General features: G+C 42.4%; 1 protein-coding gene across 1 annotated transcript in view; it reads right to left on the bottom strand.

Annotated features, from left to right (window-relative positions):
* The window catches only part of Cpvl (carboxypeptidase vitellogenic like), a 170,896-nt gene that overhangs the window by 42,367 nt on the left and 113,328 nt on the right, over positions 1-15,201 (bottom strand). Inside the window, exons 10-11 of the mRNA XM_052721512.1 lie at positions 13,394-13,492; positions 11,679-11,852 (exon numbers count right to left, since the gene is read on the bottom strand). Coding sequence (XP_052577472.1) covers positions 11,679-11,852; positions 13,394-13,492 — 273 coding nt within the window. The remainder of the gene's footprint in view (positions 1-11,678; positions 11,853-13,393; positions 13,493-15,201) is intronic.

The following is a 15,201-nucleotide window of genomic DNA, read 5'->3' on the forward strand; positions in this document are numbered from 1 at the left end:
GATCCATCAAGACGTTTACCGCTTCCTTTGTTCCTGCGACAATTCCTTTTCCATTGATTAAGGGTTATTGAGTTGTCTGCCATGCACCTAGCCCTGGGCCAGGATATGGATACAGAGTGATGAACAAGGGTGCACAGCCACCCTGAGAATGCTTATTTTCTATGAGATAAGATACAATTTTACAGATCCGAAATGAAAGGAGATGGGGGATCCCAAATTCCAAGAACTTTGACTTCTGACCCTGAATGATCTTCCACACCACCACCAAAAGGATGTAATAGCATATGATTTACAGGGCTAATCCGATGCCAAGCACTTGGTATGCAGAGCCAGGTGCAAAAGATTGTTCTAGTAGTTACCGCTATTTTGGATTACGGGATCTCTTTCCAATATTGAGTAAAGTTGTTAGGAGTCTCTATGAGGGTAGATCAGGGTCTTTTCTCCACCACACTGTCTCACAACTCTTTGCATCCAGTTGAGAGGCTTTCAGGACATTTTCCCACAGAGCAGTCCAAATGTTTACAATACAGTAAATTAAATATCTGCATAAAAGTAGTCAATATGTGCCTTCAATAAAATTCCACACAGACACACACCAAAGACCACATAGCATCATAGCTTATCTATAGTTTAGAAGCATGATAAGAAATGTAATCACACATGTACCATCCACCTTAATATATTGAACCATGTTCCTAGGAGGCTGCAGCCGTGCCCTCTGAACTCATGAGCATGGCCTATTGGGAGGCTCCAGCTCTACCCATTGTTCTGGCAAGGACCATCTATACAGGAAAGGCTCCAGTCTTACCTATTTCCCCTTGTGGTAAAAAGATCTGTGGGGCTTTAGCCTTGCTTGTTGAGATGGTGGGGTCAGTGTACCAGGGATACTTCAGTCACACCCATTGCCCTGTGAGGTCAGCATGCCAATGAGCTGCCAACCTAGTGAGGACTCTACATGGTGAGGCTTCAGTCCTGTCATACCCCAGGGAACAAAGTGCCAGTGCACCTGGGAGTCAACAGCTCAACCCATTGTCCTGGTGCAAAGTGTGTGTCCACGAGGCTCCGATACCGTCCATCTTACTACTGCAGTCAGTATACACAGAGCACTTCATCTCCTCTCCTTGCCCTAATGAGGTCAGCATGCCCATGAGGCTTCTGTTCCAACTTTCATAGGGTTGCTAGAGAGTTCAAGCCCTACTTGTCAGATATAAATGAGGTCACTCCATACAGCTCTAGGGGAAAGCCATCAAGAAGACACTACAATTCCAAACATACATTGAACACGGGTGTACCTAACAGCATGAAACTAACGCTACTAACATCACAGACCAACCTCAACACAGTAACTGTGGTGACTTTGATGCCCTACTCTCATCCATAGACAGGAGGTTAGCCTGACATAAGATAAGCAGAAAGCCAGGTGTGGTGGGTGCTGAAATTCCAGCACTAGGGAGAGAGAAGCAGGCAGATCTCTGTGAGTTCAACACCAGCTTCATCTACTCATCAAGATCAGGCTGGTTAAAGTAACATAGCGATACCCTGCCTTATAAAAGCAAACAGTCAAATAAAACAAATTAATACATTAAAATAAACAGAGAAACAATTGAACTAAATGGCATCATGGATCGAATGGTCTTAACAGACTCTTACACAGCATTCCATGCAAACGCTGTAGAGCACACATTCTTCTCAGTAGTCTATGGATCATTCTCTAATTAGATTATATCTTAAAACACAAAGCAAGTCTTCACAAAGACAAGAAAACTGAAATAACTTCTTATGTTCTGTTTGTAATGCAGTAGGTCTTCTGATCAATAGTAGGAGAAATTATAGAGCATATACAAAATCAGGCAGATTAAATAACACTGTTGAATGAATGGTGGGTGGGTGTTTGAAGAAACCAAGGAGGAAATCAATAAGCTCCCAGAAACTGAAAATAAAAACACAGCAAACTAAAAAATATAGATTCTAATGAAAGCAGTCTAAAGAAAGAAGTTTATCACTGTAAGTGTCCATGCTAAGAAATCAGAGAAATTGCAAATAAATGGCTTATTTATATACCCTAGGGCACTGGAAAAACAAGAGAAAGCCAAGGCCCAAATCAGATGGAAAGTAATAATAAGATCAGGACAGACATTAACAACATGAAAGTGAACAAATCATGAAGCAAAGAGGAGAGTCTTTGAAAAAATAAATAAGATTGAAAAACCCTTAGCCAAGCTAAACAAAAGAGAGAGAAGCCTTAAATTAACAAAATTAGAGATGAAAAGGAAGCCATTGCAAAAGATACTAATGAAATTCAGGACTCACGAGGGCATACCTTGAAAGCGTATATTCCATAATTTGGAAAATCTAAAACAAACGGATGAATTTTTAGATGAAATGATGTCCCAAAATCAAATCAAGATAAGATGATTTAAATGACTCTGTAACAAGCAGTGAGACCAATGTAGTAAAAACAATTTTTCCAACTAAAAATAAGACCTAGACGGATTCATGGTTGAACCCATCAGACCTCCAAAAAACTAATAGTAATGCTTTTCAAAAAGAAAGGACACTAGCAAACCCTTGTGACAAAGCCAGCATTATTCTGACACCAAAACTGCATAGAGATGGCAAAAACATAAAATTGAAGATTAATCTCCCCAGTGAACATAGCTGGAAAAAAAATCAACAAAATACCTGAAAACTACCTTTAAGAAAACATTGAGAAGATTATTCTTCATAATCAAGTACTCTTTATTCTTGAGATTCCTGGGGGTTCAATATACGCAAATCAACAAATGTAACACATCAGCAAATGGACTGTAAGACAGATAATACAAAGTCATATTGATAAATGCAGAAAAGGCCTTGAACCAAGTCCAATATCCTCCCAAGACTCATCTAGACTACTCCTGAGCTAGCCCAAGGATTCTGTACCTTACAATAGAGATACCTCCTCATTCATGTTTATTGCTGCTCTATTCATAATGGCAAAGAAATGAAATCAGCTTGTAGCTCTATCAATAGATGAATGGATGATTCTACACAATAAAATCTCATTCAACTACAAAGAAAATTAACCTATAGAGTGCATAGGAAGCCGGGAGGTGGTGGCACACACCTTTAATCCCAGCACTTGGGAGGCAGAGCCAGGCAGATCTCTGTGAGTTCGAGGCCAGCCTGGTCTACAGAGTGAGATCCAGGACAGGCACCAAAACTACACAGAGAAACACTGTCTCGAAACAAAAATAAATAAATAAATAAATAAATAAATAAATAAATAAATAAATAAATAAATAAATAAAGTGAATAGGAAAATGGTTCAGAAAGAAAAACCATGTTCCTTCTCATTTGTGTGTGTACGTGTGAGTAAAATATAAAAAGCTTAGAAAAAAATAACAGAGGACTATACCTCTGATCTTTTGGGTTAAGCATTGGCCTCTTAGGTACAGTAACAAAGCACCCACAATAAAAGAGGGCAGAGATCAAGGAGAATTCACTAAAACCAAGAACTGTGGGCCTTGATGAATACCATGGAAAAAAAATCCTGAGAGTTAGTAAGGTACTTGTATGAACTGTGGAAGGAACGCTTACAGCTACACAATTCAAAGACAAACCAATCAATAAGCGGATGGAGAATGGACATAGAAAGTTCTGCAAAGACACAAAAGCAAGCAAAGGAAAACCAGAAAGGTGCCAGGTGCTGGCAGTCTTGAAGAACGTGCACAAACCACCCCAATGCTCTCCTTTCATCCCTTCCTTTTTACCCTCGATGAGTTTGCTTAGACACACAGTAACTGTCATTTCTCCTCTTTGTTTTATTCAACAACTGTTTCATTTGATGCCAGTTGGTTATCCTTAAAACTGGCCTCCTCATATTTTAAAAATACTTTTACATAATTTACTGACTTACTATTTATTTCCTTATTGGGGGCAATGTGCACATGTCATGGTGTGTGTGTGTGTGTGTGTGTGTGTGTGTGTGTGTGTGTGTAGGGCAGAGGACAACTTGCAAAAGTTGGTTCTCTTTTTCCATTATGAGCACCCCAGAGATCAAACTCAGGTAGTCAGGTTTGGCTGGACAAGAGCTTTTACCTGCTGAGCCATTTACTGGCCCAGCGTCAAGATACTTGATAATTCCTTATTTATCTCTTATTTTGTAACCCCATTTTACATATTTAAGTATACTATATAGAGTTATTTTATATGTTTCCTGCATATCAAGCATCTTGACTCTCCACGTCTGTTTACTCTATATGGCAGCCTATTTGTGTGGTAAGTGATTTTTTTTTTTAATTGTGGACTGAGATGCTTAGTCTTTGTTGTCAATTTAACTGTGTTTAGAATCACCTAGGAGACTCACCTATGGCTGTGTCTTTGAGGAAGAGGGTTAACTGAGAAAGGGAGACCTATGCCGAATTTGGGTGCCACCAACCCATAGGCTGGGATCCAGGACTGAATAGGAACAAAGAGGAGAGCGCCACGTGAGCACCGAAAGCCAGATGTGTGCCAGCATTCTCCTGTTTCCTGATGCACGCCGATGGGAGCACGGGCTTGCTACTCTGGCAGTGACCCACTCCCAACACCACGCTTTTCTTGACATGATGGACACTGTCCTCTTCAACTATGAGCCTGAAGACATCCTTCTGCAGGGAGTCACTTTCTGTCAGGTCTTTGGTCACAGAGAAACATGAAGAAGACATAAACGTACATTTTTATTGAGTTTAGCTATGAAAATTCCCAGAGACTAATGTCCTTCTGGGTTTTGTTTGTTTCTGCTGGTTGAGTGTTGACTACCAACATGGGGACCGTGTAGGTACTTTGCCCATCCCAGACCTGGTATTGAGCTTTAGGTTAGGAACCGCACTTCACATGGACCCACAGCACAGTCCCTAGCTGAACATCTGGAGAAACAGTTTCCTGGTGTTGTTTTTGCTCTAGATCTACAAGCTTTGTGACTGTACTTATACTGTATCCCGGAGTTAGCTATACTCATTTTGCAGGTGGCTATCCAGTTTTTCAGCATCATTTATTAAGATTATACCTGCTCCTATGTGCTGCCATTTGCAACTTGTAAATGAGCATCTGACTGTACTTACATGGCTCTGCTTCTCAGTTCTTTTCTGTTCTACGGATCTATTTGTCTGTTCTATTGCCTGCTCTGTGGGAAGTTTTGTTTCTCTGTTGTACTGGCCACTCTAGGAAGTCTTTGTAAATCCTCCAACAATGTGCATCTTTAATGTTGTATTGATTAATATGAATCTTTTGACTTTTCCTATGAATTTTGGAATCAACTTATTCACATGTACAAAATAAGTTGCTGACAGATTTTGGTGGGTGTTAGATTGAAACTATGGATCAAGGTGAGATGAGTTGACATCTTGGTAATACTAACTTGGCCTCTGCATAAACAGGCAAACTTCTCTATTCTGTGTTGCTTATCTTTTATCAGTTTTGTGAGTTCACATTTCACTAGATCTACACCTAAGTCCCCCTCCCTGTGTGTGTGTGTGTGTGTGTGTGTGTGTGTGTGTGTGTATGTGTGTGTGTGTGTGTGTGTGTGTGTTAATGTGAATAGTACTGTTTTAATTTCAAATTCTGTTTATTTATTGCTGATAATTGAAAAGTAGTCAACTCTTGTGTATTTGTCTCATATCCTACAACTCTGTCATGGTTATTCAAGGAGATTTTTTTACACTGATTCCTTTAGATCTGTTACATAGCCTATGCTGTTCATTATTTGATTCCCCCTTTTTAAATCTTTTCTCTTTTTTGTTGTCTTTTGGGGGGATTGTTTGTTTGTCTGTTTGTTTGTTGTGTGTGTGTGTTTGAAAACAAAGTTTCTCTATATAGCTCTGGGTGGCCCGGAACTTGCTATGTAGACCAGGCTGGCCTCAAACTCATAGAGATCCACCTGCCTCTGTCTTCCAAGGGCTGGGATTAAAGGTGTGCCCACTATGCCTTGCTCCCTTTCATTTCATACACCTGAATTATTCATAGAACGTTTTGTTTTCTTTCTCTTTGAAAATCTTTGAAAAAGTTTCTGACAATGCAGATCTACTGAGAACATATTCCTTTCTTTCTTTTCTTTTTTTTTAAAGAACACCTTGCATATTAGATACCTGTTTTGTTTATTTGTTTTGCATTTATCCTGTCTGATGTTCTCTGAGTGGTTTACACACAGCATTAATTTGCATAAATTTTCTGTCATTAACTGCTTACAATGTCACTTATGTTACTTTTGAAAGATTCTCCCTTTGGTAATGTCATTGCATGAACGTCACTGTTTTCTTTCTCTTGTCACACGGAAGCTGGACACTGTTTTGTGGGATGAGAGTTGTTTTGACTGCTTCCTACCTTGGTTTTTAAAGTTTCTATTCTCACTTTCTTTCCTCAGTGGTACCCAGTCTGCTAATGAACCTACCAAAACACTTCTTAATTTCTGTTGTATCACTAACATTTCTGTTTTTCCTCTTAGATTTTCCACATCTCCATTCCCACTATCTACCTGTTCATACATTTTTGTCATTTTCTTTGAAAGTCCTAATCAAGCATCTTCTGTTTTGTTTTAAAATTCCTGGTCTGGAATGTTGCCATTCTTGCCACGTTTCATTCTGGTTCTAATGAGTATTCAGTGTCTTCAAAGCACACTTGTTGCCTTTAGTTATGCTTGTAAGTTTTTGTTGAAAGGTTGGCATGTGCACTTGGGAGTGAGAACTACAATAAATAGGTCAACATACGCAGTTGAAAGACTCTGGGAGCAGGAGGTGCTTCATAGTCTCTCTCTCCTGGGAACTTCCTGGTTGTCCCTGCCACTCCCGGTGGAACAAGATGGCTGCAGGTGGGTTTAGACGGCCCTAGACTTAGGATGAATCAATTTAGCCTTTTTCAACTTTCTGACGATGTGAAAGTGATACTCATTTGCAGAGACTCTTCTTCCATGTCTGTATTCTGATCTTTTCCCAGGTCAGTCACACAGACGACTGTGTTCTCTTGCAGTGCCCTAGTGAGAGCAAGCTACAGCTCCCAACCAGCCCTGCAGCTCACAAGGCGATAGCTACCCAACAGTGCACCACAGGACCAGTGGTTTTGGTTATTGCATTTTGTGATTTCATATCCATTTAACAATAAAATGCAGGAACCAGTCAACATTTAGTTAGAGTAGTCTCCTGTTGGATGACTTTTCCCAGCCGCAGACTAATATGAGTGGATTGAGAAGGCTGAAGACAGGCTGGGCTGAGCACTGTCTGTTAGGTTGTGTTGAAGGCATTTTCAACTAGCACTGTGTTTAACCTCCCATGGCTTTTGGGGGGAGGGGGTACAACCCCACCTTAAGTCAAGTAGAAGCTCTAGTAGACTATGATCAAACTCCAATAGGTTTGATGCTGGGAAAACAGTTGCTTTCCCAAGCAGATCCTGTGAAGAGCACAGCACTCAGGCAGGTTTCACAATGTTCCCCTACCCTCTCCACTGACCATGATAAATGCCAGGGGTTATCCTCCAAATAGTCCCTGGGGAGCCTGGATGAACTCTTGAAAGTAAAATTCAGAAACATATACAGTCTGGCTAAACTGGGTCCCCAGTGTTTTGACTTCTACACACCTCATATTGGCCTCTAGCCATGTGCCAGTCACAGTTCCACTTCCTGCTAAGGTCCCCAGGTTGTGTTCCAGGCAGGGAGGGATGAGTCTCTATTTGCCTTCAATTTGGAGTTGAGTGACTTACTCTGTGACCTTATTATATTCAATGTTGAGAAGAGCTTTTTCCCTGTAGGGATGGAGTGGTGATCTAAACTCAAATTCTAACAGGTAAGTGGGAATCTGGAGGCCTTTTCTGCTTTTGTATGTTTGGGGGTTTCTTGTATAAGCTTGTGAGTGTGTGTGTGTGTGTGTGTGTGTGTGTGTGTGTGTGTGTGTGTGTGTGCTGTGGAGGTGAGAAAATAACCTCAGGAGTTAGTCCTTGGCCTCCATCTGTTTTGAGGCAGGGTCTCTTTGTCACTTGCTGCTGCATACTCCAGGCTAGCTGACATGCAAGATTCTGGGGATCCACCTGTCTCTGAATCTCATATTGCCATGGGGAAACTGGGACTACATAGAAGTGGGTTCTGGAAATGTGTACTCAGGTCCTCACACCTACACCTGCATGACAGGGCTGTTACCCATTGGGCCATCCTTCCTGCCTTCTTATATCACTTCTTCACTCTTATGTATAGTGGGATCTTAGGTAATTTGTCTACAAGTTCTTGGTAATAGATTATGGTTATAAACATGTTTCATCTATCAGGGAGTGTGGTAAATATAATCACTCTTAAACCTCATGAAAACACACTTTTTTTTCTCCCATTTTATAACAAAGAAACTGAATCACAAAGAGTTAAAAGAACAGCCTTGAGCCCAAATTCACTGTGTTTTACCTGACCCTGGGGCATGTTCTCTATCTAGACCACCACAGTCTTTTACTACATGACTCCTAAAAATCCTCACAACATTCTGACCTGATTTAATCATGAAGAAATTTAGATCTTCCAACAGATTATTCTAGTTGTATAGATCTCAGTTTACCATTCCACCATCCAAAATCGTGGCATCTGAATCTCCTACAATTCATTGTAAGAACACAGCTGTGCTTTCATTGGTTTGCACAGAAACTGATGTTCACATGGAAACACACAACAAAACACCATCCCAGACACTCCTGAAGGCCTTTCTCATTCTGCCAGAGGCACTCACATTGGCTGAAGAGAAGACAGTACTGGGGAAAGACTCCTGTGTTCATATGAACGGAAACAGACCCACTGCTTTCTATGACAAATGAGAGCTGAGTCTTACATAAATAGAACATTAAGAACACTAATGTCTGAAGCCAATCTATGTTGTCCTGATTCTGCTATATACACATTGAGGTTCGCCATCAACAGCAGACAAGCCAACAGTGATCCCTGCCAGAGGCTTCTGCCAGCTGTCTCCATGAATGCAGGGTCTGTTCCACAGCCGCCCTGTCTAGTTGGAGTTTCGATTGACTGCACAGTTCCTTCTTTCTTCATGGCAACATGCATTATCTGCACTGCTAAACCATTTTCTTTTGCTGGAAACTAATCCAGAATGGAAACATAAAGAGAATATTCAGATTTCATTGGAGTTCACATTTGTAGGCACTGGGGTCTGAATATTTCTGTCTTTCCCCCCAAATTCTTGTGCTGATACCCAATCTCCAAAGTGGGGACTTGGAAAGTAAGGTGATCGTGAGGGTGGAACTCTTGAGAATGAGATTAAAACCCTATAAAGGAATTCCAGCCAAAGAGAACCCTGAAAGAAGGCAACAGGAAGCTGACTCACACTCCCACAGCATTCCCAGCAGACAGCAGTACACTTTTGTGGAATGGAAATTACCCAGTCAAGTATTTTATCATGGCAGCCAGGAAGACTCAAGACAGCTAATTTGGGTTATAGGGGCAACAAAGGGAGATGTTGAAATATCCAAATGTACACTAGTTAGTATGTTCCCTTTTATCATCCAGGGCTCAGCTTGAGACGATTGGTCAACATTTGGAACATTATACCACCAGGAATTCTGTATGCCCTACCCTAGTCTCACATGTTGAGAAAGGGCTCACATTTCAGATGTGTGTGTGTGTGTGTGTGTGTGTGTGTGTGTGTGTGTGTGTGTATACATATCTCCATCCATCCCAGGGCTCAATAAAGAACAGTACTAGAAATGCTTTTCAACAAAGTCACTTTGGATTTTGTTATGGTATCTCTAACTTTTTATGTCTTAAAACACAAGTGTTAAATGCTTTTTTGTTTAATAAATTTGAAGATGATAAATACCGAATTAGTTATGATAGGTTTTCTGGGTATATTTTTGACATAGCTAGGGTTTCTTTTATTCATTCCTTGGTCATGGACATGTGCTTTGGGTCCGCACCTGCCTGGGTGTCAGAGCAAGCACCGAGAAGCAGCAGCATGTTATAAAGCTCACCAAAGGGGAAATCACTTGGAGAGGAGAATAGGCTAAGAAGAGACAAGTACCATATTTTCTCAGAAGAGCCAAAAGTAAGGATGGCTGAAATGCTGGCCTGATCTTGTGTGGTCCCTTCTTCCCTAGAGTGTAGGGTTTTCTCATGTTCTGCTGGCTAGCAAGACATTACACAAATGTTAAATCCTGTGTACTAGGGGCAGGACCAGAAAAGGTGAGCCTTCCAGGTAGGAATATTCTAAAACACAAACTGGTAAGTATGTGTTTGTTTAGATGCTTCCTGCACCAGAGTGCAGACAGTACATCGAGAATCCCCAGACCATTCCTACACAGACGTCATAGACAGGGATGCTCCTCATGCTGGAAAGGAGCTATGGTGATATTTTATTTGTACTGAAATATGATTTTATTTGTATGTTAATAAATAAAGTTGCCTGGGGATCAGAGCTAATAGCAAGCCACAGCAAAAGTCTGGCAGTGGTAGCAGATGCCCTTAATCCCAATCACATGACAGGCAGATCTCTGTGTGTTCAAGGATACCACCAGCATGGAGACACATGCCTTTAATCTCAATACCAACCATAGAAGATCTGGAGGTCTGTATAGATGAGCAGTGATGAGGAGGTCATGTGGTTGGGTTTACAACCAATGAGAAGGCAGAACAGAAAGTCTATAAGAAGACAGACACACAGGAAGTAGTTCTCTGACTGAGGAGGACAGCAGTGGCAGTGAAGGGTAAGGTTTTTAGCTCTTAGCTACTGCTCTGACCTCTTGGGCTTTTTAACTTGGCAGTCGGCTCTGTGTTTCTTATTTAAAAAGACGGTTACATCTACAAGGAGCAGTAAAGGCTGTGACTCTACAGAAGCAGAATGTGGACAACTTATGAGAGATGAAAATTAAATACTTTGAAGACAAGACTTTGTCTAATTCATACAAGGTGCCTTACAGACTGCATGGCTTTTGTTCATTCTGGGTATCTCTCTCGCCTCTTCCAGATACAGAAAGGAAGTTTCAGTGGAAGTAATCCTTCATCATTTCTGCACTCATCCTTCAGGGATGCCCCACAGGCCATCCCTAGGATGCAGGGGTGCTGTTGAGAGAGTGGTACTAGAAAAGGAGCAATGCACAGGGACCCAGATCACTTGTTCTTAGCATCCTCCCTCATTGTCAGGGACCAAGGGGCAGCTCACTGTGTTTCCACTGCGGTTTCCTGTGGCCAAGCAATCGGAATATGTCAACCCTAAACATAGTGCCTGCCTTGCTCTGTTCAGAACAGTGTCTTTGCTCACTCCAACGCAACAGCCCAAGAGGGCTAGGCTTGTGGCAGACACAGGCAGAATAATCACTGATTACAGCCAATGGGAGCAATTCTTAAGCAGACACACTCTTGGATTAACCACGATGAGGCTGTCATTCACATCATAGAGCAAACAAGGACAACTGATTGTTACACACGGCTGGGCCTCTTCTGGGCTTTATTTTTCCTTAACTAGGAAAGTATGCGGACTGGTGTGGGCCACAGGGAATTTCATTTTCAGAAACAATTAAAAAGACAACTTGGAGAAGTAAAATAAAGAAGGTTATTTCTATTTTATAAATAGAATAGGTGATGTTTTTTGAAAGGAAGAAGTAAAATAAGAAATAAAAGGACGTCCTTCTTGGCTCACGGTGACCCAGGAGTTCTGGGATTGACCTCCCCGCCAAGGTGCCCTGCTCACCTTGTAGTGATCCATGATCTCAGCTAGCCAGGGCTTCACCGACTGCACTGTGTCCTCTCTCAAGTACTTCTCGACCTCGGCACCGTCACTGAAAGTCCGGTTTCCCACGTGGATGGCTTGTCTCACTTGTGGGAGTGACAAGAATTTCCCGTAGTAACCTTGGTCCTCAGGTTCCTGGCAGAAGGTACATCAGTTGGTGTCATGGAGGAGGATGTCAGGCATGGCCTAGAGGGAAAGCTGAGACTTTCTCACAACACACAGCACAGTAAACAGGACGTGACTAAACCGTTAACTTGTCCTTGGGCTTGACATTTTAATGGGGCATCCTAGTCAGGTAAGAGGAACCCTTTCGCTGAGGCCAGACACAGGGGATCTCCTCAGTTTGCAGTCAGTATCCAATGTGCCCGGAGAATGGCTTTTCTTCCTCACACTAGTCTTTGCAGCCCTACCATCTAATTAGCCAGCTCATTGGTGACAATACCGGAGAAAGGAAAGAGGGTAGACTATGTAAAGCAATCACGCCTTGACCTTGGCTCTGTGCGAGATGGTCAAGCTGCTTTTAAGGGACCAGGGGCAGCATAGTGGTTTAAAGCCATGGTGTACTTGCCATTTTCTGCTGTTCACTAATATCGCTCTGTCTCGCCCCTCCCTCGCACAATCACCTGATTATAATTTATGGGGGGATTATATCGTAGGCAAAATACTGATACTTAATAAAAGACATAAAGCAAGTTACCTACAGCCCTTTTTAAAAACCAAACCGCCCCCTCAAAAAAACCTACTCAAAAGTCTCTAATAATCATTAAGCTTTAAAGAAAAAGGAGCAAATATTCATTTTTTTAAAAAATCCTCTAGGTTACAAAAATACTGTTTAGGATTTATGTTCAACAATTCTGTGCTTCATCAGCAAATTTTTTTTGGCTGTGAATATATTACTTTCTACAGAAAAACATTATAATCACAAATTCTGTTTCTCTGTTTCCTGCCATGTTTTGTTATTGTCCAAAACCACAGGGCTGGGAATCCCACCAAAAGTAACTTAAAATTTTACTTACAAATAGCTCATAAATAAGGCAATTTAAAAACCGAATGTATTGTCCTGTGTGGTAGACAAAGAGTCCGCACATCCGAACTGCCAAGCGGGCTCTCCTTCTCTTATTCACTTAACTCTACACAAAAGATGTCAGTCAACTCTGGCCTACTTTTATGAAAGAAACTACTTGAATACTTTAAAAAGTATTCCAGAGGCCTTGAAGTGAGGGCGGTCCTAGATGTTCTAAACACCTCAAGTTCAAAGTAAGACAAGGCAAATATTTTCAGGGAGGCTTGGCAGTGTTGATTACCTCAGCCATCTTAAGTGCATAACAAAGAACGTGGATGTTTTCAAGAGACTCAGATTGAAGCCTGAACCCAGCACTCAGGGCTGCAGTCCCAGCCTGCACCCTCCCCAGAGCCCATCCTCCCAGGGACAAGGTCTAGTAGGGACACTGAGTTAAACAGACACCATTCTGCACTCTCTAGAATATCACATATTATGGGTGTCACTCTAAGCAGCCATGAGAAACAAGCCCCAGGGGTCAGGAGACAAAATTATGCAATACCCGTCGGACATAGCCATCCAGTTTAAACTGAGCTATGCTTCCCAATCAGAGGCTGTTCAGTTTGGCCCAAAGTTGGAAGCAGACATTACTGTGTTTTTAACATGTCGTTGTTACCGTGCACTGTAAAATGTTGTAGTAATTGGTACACCCTGTCACATTCTGGAAGTAGGATGGCTCATTTGTTAAATCACTGTCCAGCAGCTTATCCAGGATCTAGGTCAGAGAGGGAGAAGGGAAGGACAGTGTCAGGGAGGTCTAGCATGCACAGCCCTTGTTGTAGCATGCAGTCAGGACGTCTTTCTTTCTTACTTTTCTTTTTGTTAGGATGTGTATATCTATATGTGTGTGTTTATGTGTTTACATATGCGTTCATATGCATGATATGCATTTGCATGCACTCACACATACGTGGAGGCCCAAGGACGACAGCCTTGGGTATCATTCCTGTCCACTGTTTTCTTTGAGACAGGGTCTCTCACCCACCTAGGACTCGCCAAGTAGGGTAGATTGGCCTCCCCAGCACAAGGCCATGCCACCATGCCCAAGCTCTTGTTTATACTTGGGTTATGGGGCTCAGATTCCAGGTCTTTGGGACTGCATGACAAACACCTTCCCAATTGAGCTCTCTCTCCAGCCGCTATATTTTAAAACCTTTCTCATTTCACTTCCTGAACATTTGTAACAGGCGAACAACATCTCTCGTAGAACTTACATTCTCGGGAAACAAATAAGCATGGCAAGACAAAATGCATCAAGTGTTAGAGCCATATGTGCGTTGGGGATGGTAAGGAGAAGAATGGGAGGCGTTATGGGTGTGTGTGCCTACAGGTAGGGGGCACTGAAAAGCAAAGTTTCACTTAGAAGATGGCAATTGAGTTATGACTCATTGGCTGGGAGAAAACCAGGAACATAGACAACCAGGGGAAGACTATTCTAGGCAGAAGACAATAAAACCAGATGCTTCAACTTGGGAGTTTGCCTAGTGAGAGGGGTTGCCTTCACAGGGTCCCTGGAACACTCACCCACAGCATGAGCAGAGAGGGCATGGAATGTGGGCTGAGATTCAGGGTCTTAGAGCTGGTGGCAGGTATCTATAGACTCCAGGTTTCATCACCACTGGGTAAGGTGACATTTGCCATGGCTGTTGGCTTTTCTCCAGCCATGGGCTGCTGAACAAGGGCCAGCATGGAGGGAACAAAGAAGGAGCATCAGCCAGGGTTTCGGCTTAGCCAAAGAGGTTGGAGGAAGCGTTAGCAGAGCTCAGTGGCTGGAATGTGTGAATGGACCTGGGTTTAGGTTGGGTACTCAGAGAAATGAAGACTCAGGGCTTAGGGCTCACGAAGAGGTGGTGATTCAATGGGCTGAGAGGCATCTGAGCTGGACAATGGCTTCAGCTGGTTCATGAACATACGTGGGCTGGGGGGATAAGATGTGGCAACTGAATCAAGATATTTCAGCTTCAGATTGTGGGTGATGGCTCTGGCAGCTCTTCAGTTGTTTATTTACTTGGTTGCTTTTCTGGTTTTTGTTTTGTTTTGTAGCAGGAATAAGTAACTAAAGGGGAGAACAAGACTGCTAAAGAACACAAGAATTGAGTATTAAAACATCCCCCTGACGGATACTACAGTTACCAGGAATTATATTGGGAGTGATGGTGAGCCAAACCAGCCAGAGAATGTGAAGAGAGACCAGGGCATAAACAACTGGCCTAAACAGTGCTTGGTGGCGCCCTCTGAGGCTGTGAAATAAAATGCTCAGTGCTTTAGGGGGAAGAGAAAAGTGTTCTGGAAGCCGCCGTGAGGAAAGAGGGAGATAGCTGCCCCACCTATGGGTCAACCGGAGAGATGCGGGTGTGTGTGTGTGTGTGTGTGTGTGTGTGTGTGTGTGTGTGTGTGTCGCATGTTAGGAGAGTGTCAGGCCTG

This window comes from Peromyscus californicus, unplaced genomic scaffold, assembly GCF_007827085.1.
Source record: "Peromyscus californicus insignis strain IS unplaced genomic scaffold, ASM782708v3 Scaffold_6__1_contigs__length_162567912, whole genome shotgun sequence".
Taxonomy (NCBI): Eukaryota; Metazoa; Chordata; class Mammalia; order Rodentia; family Cricetidae; genus Peromyscus; species Peromyscus californicus.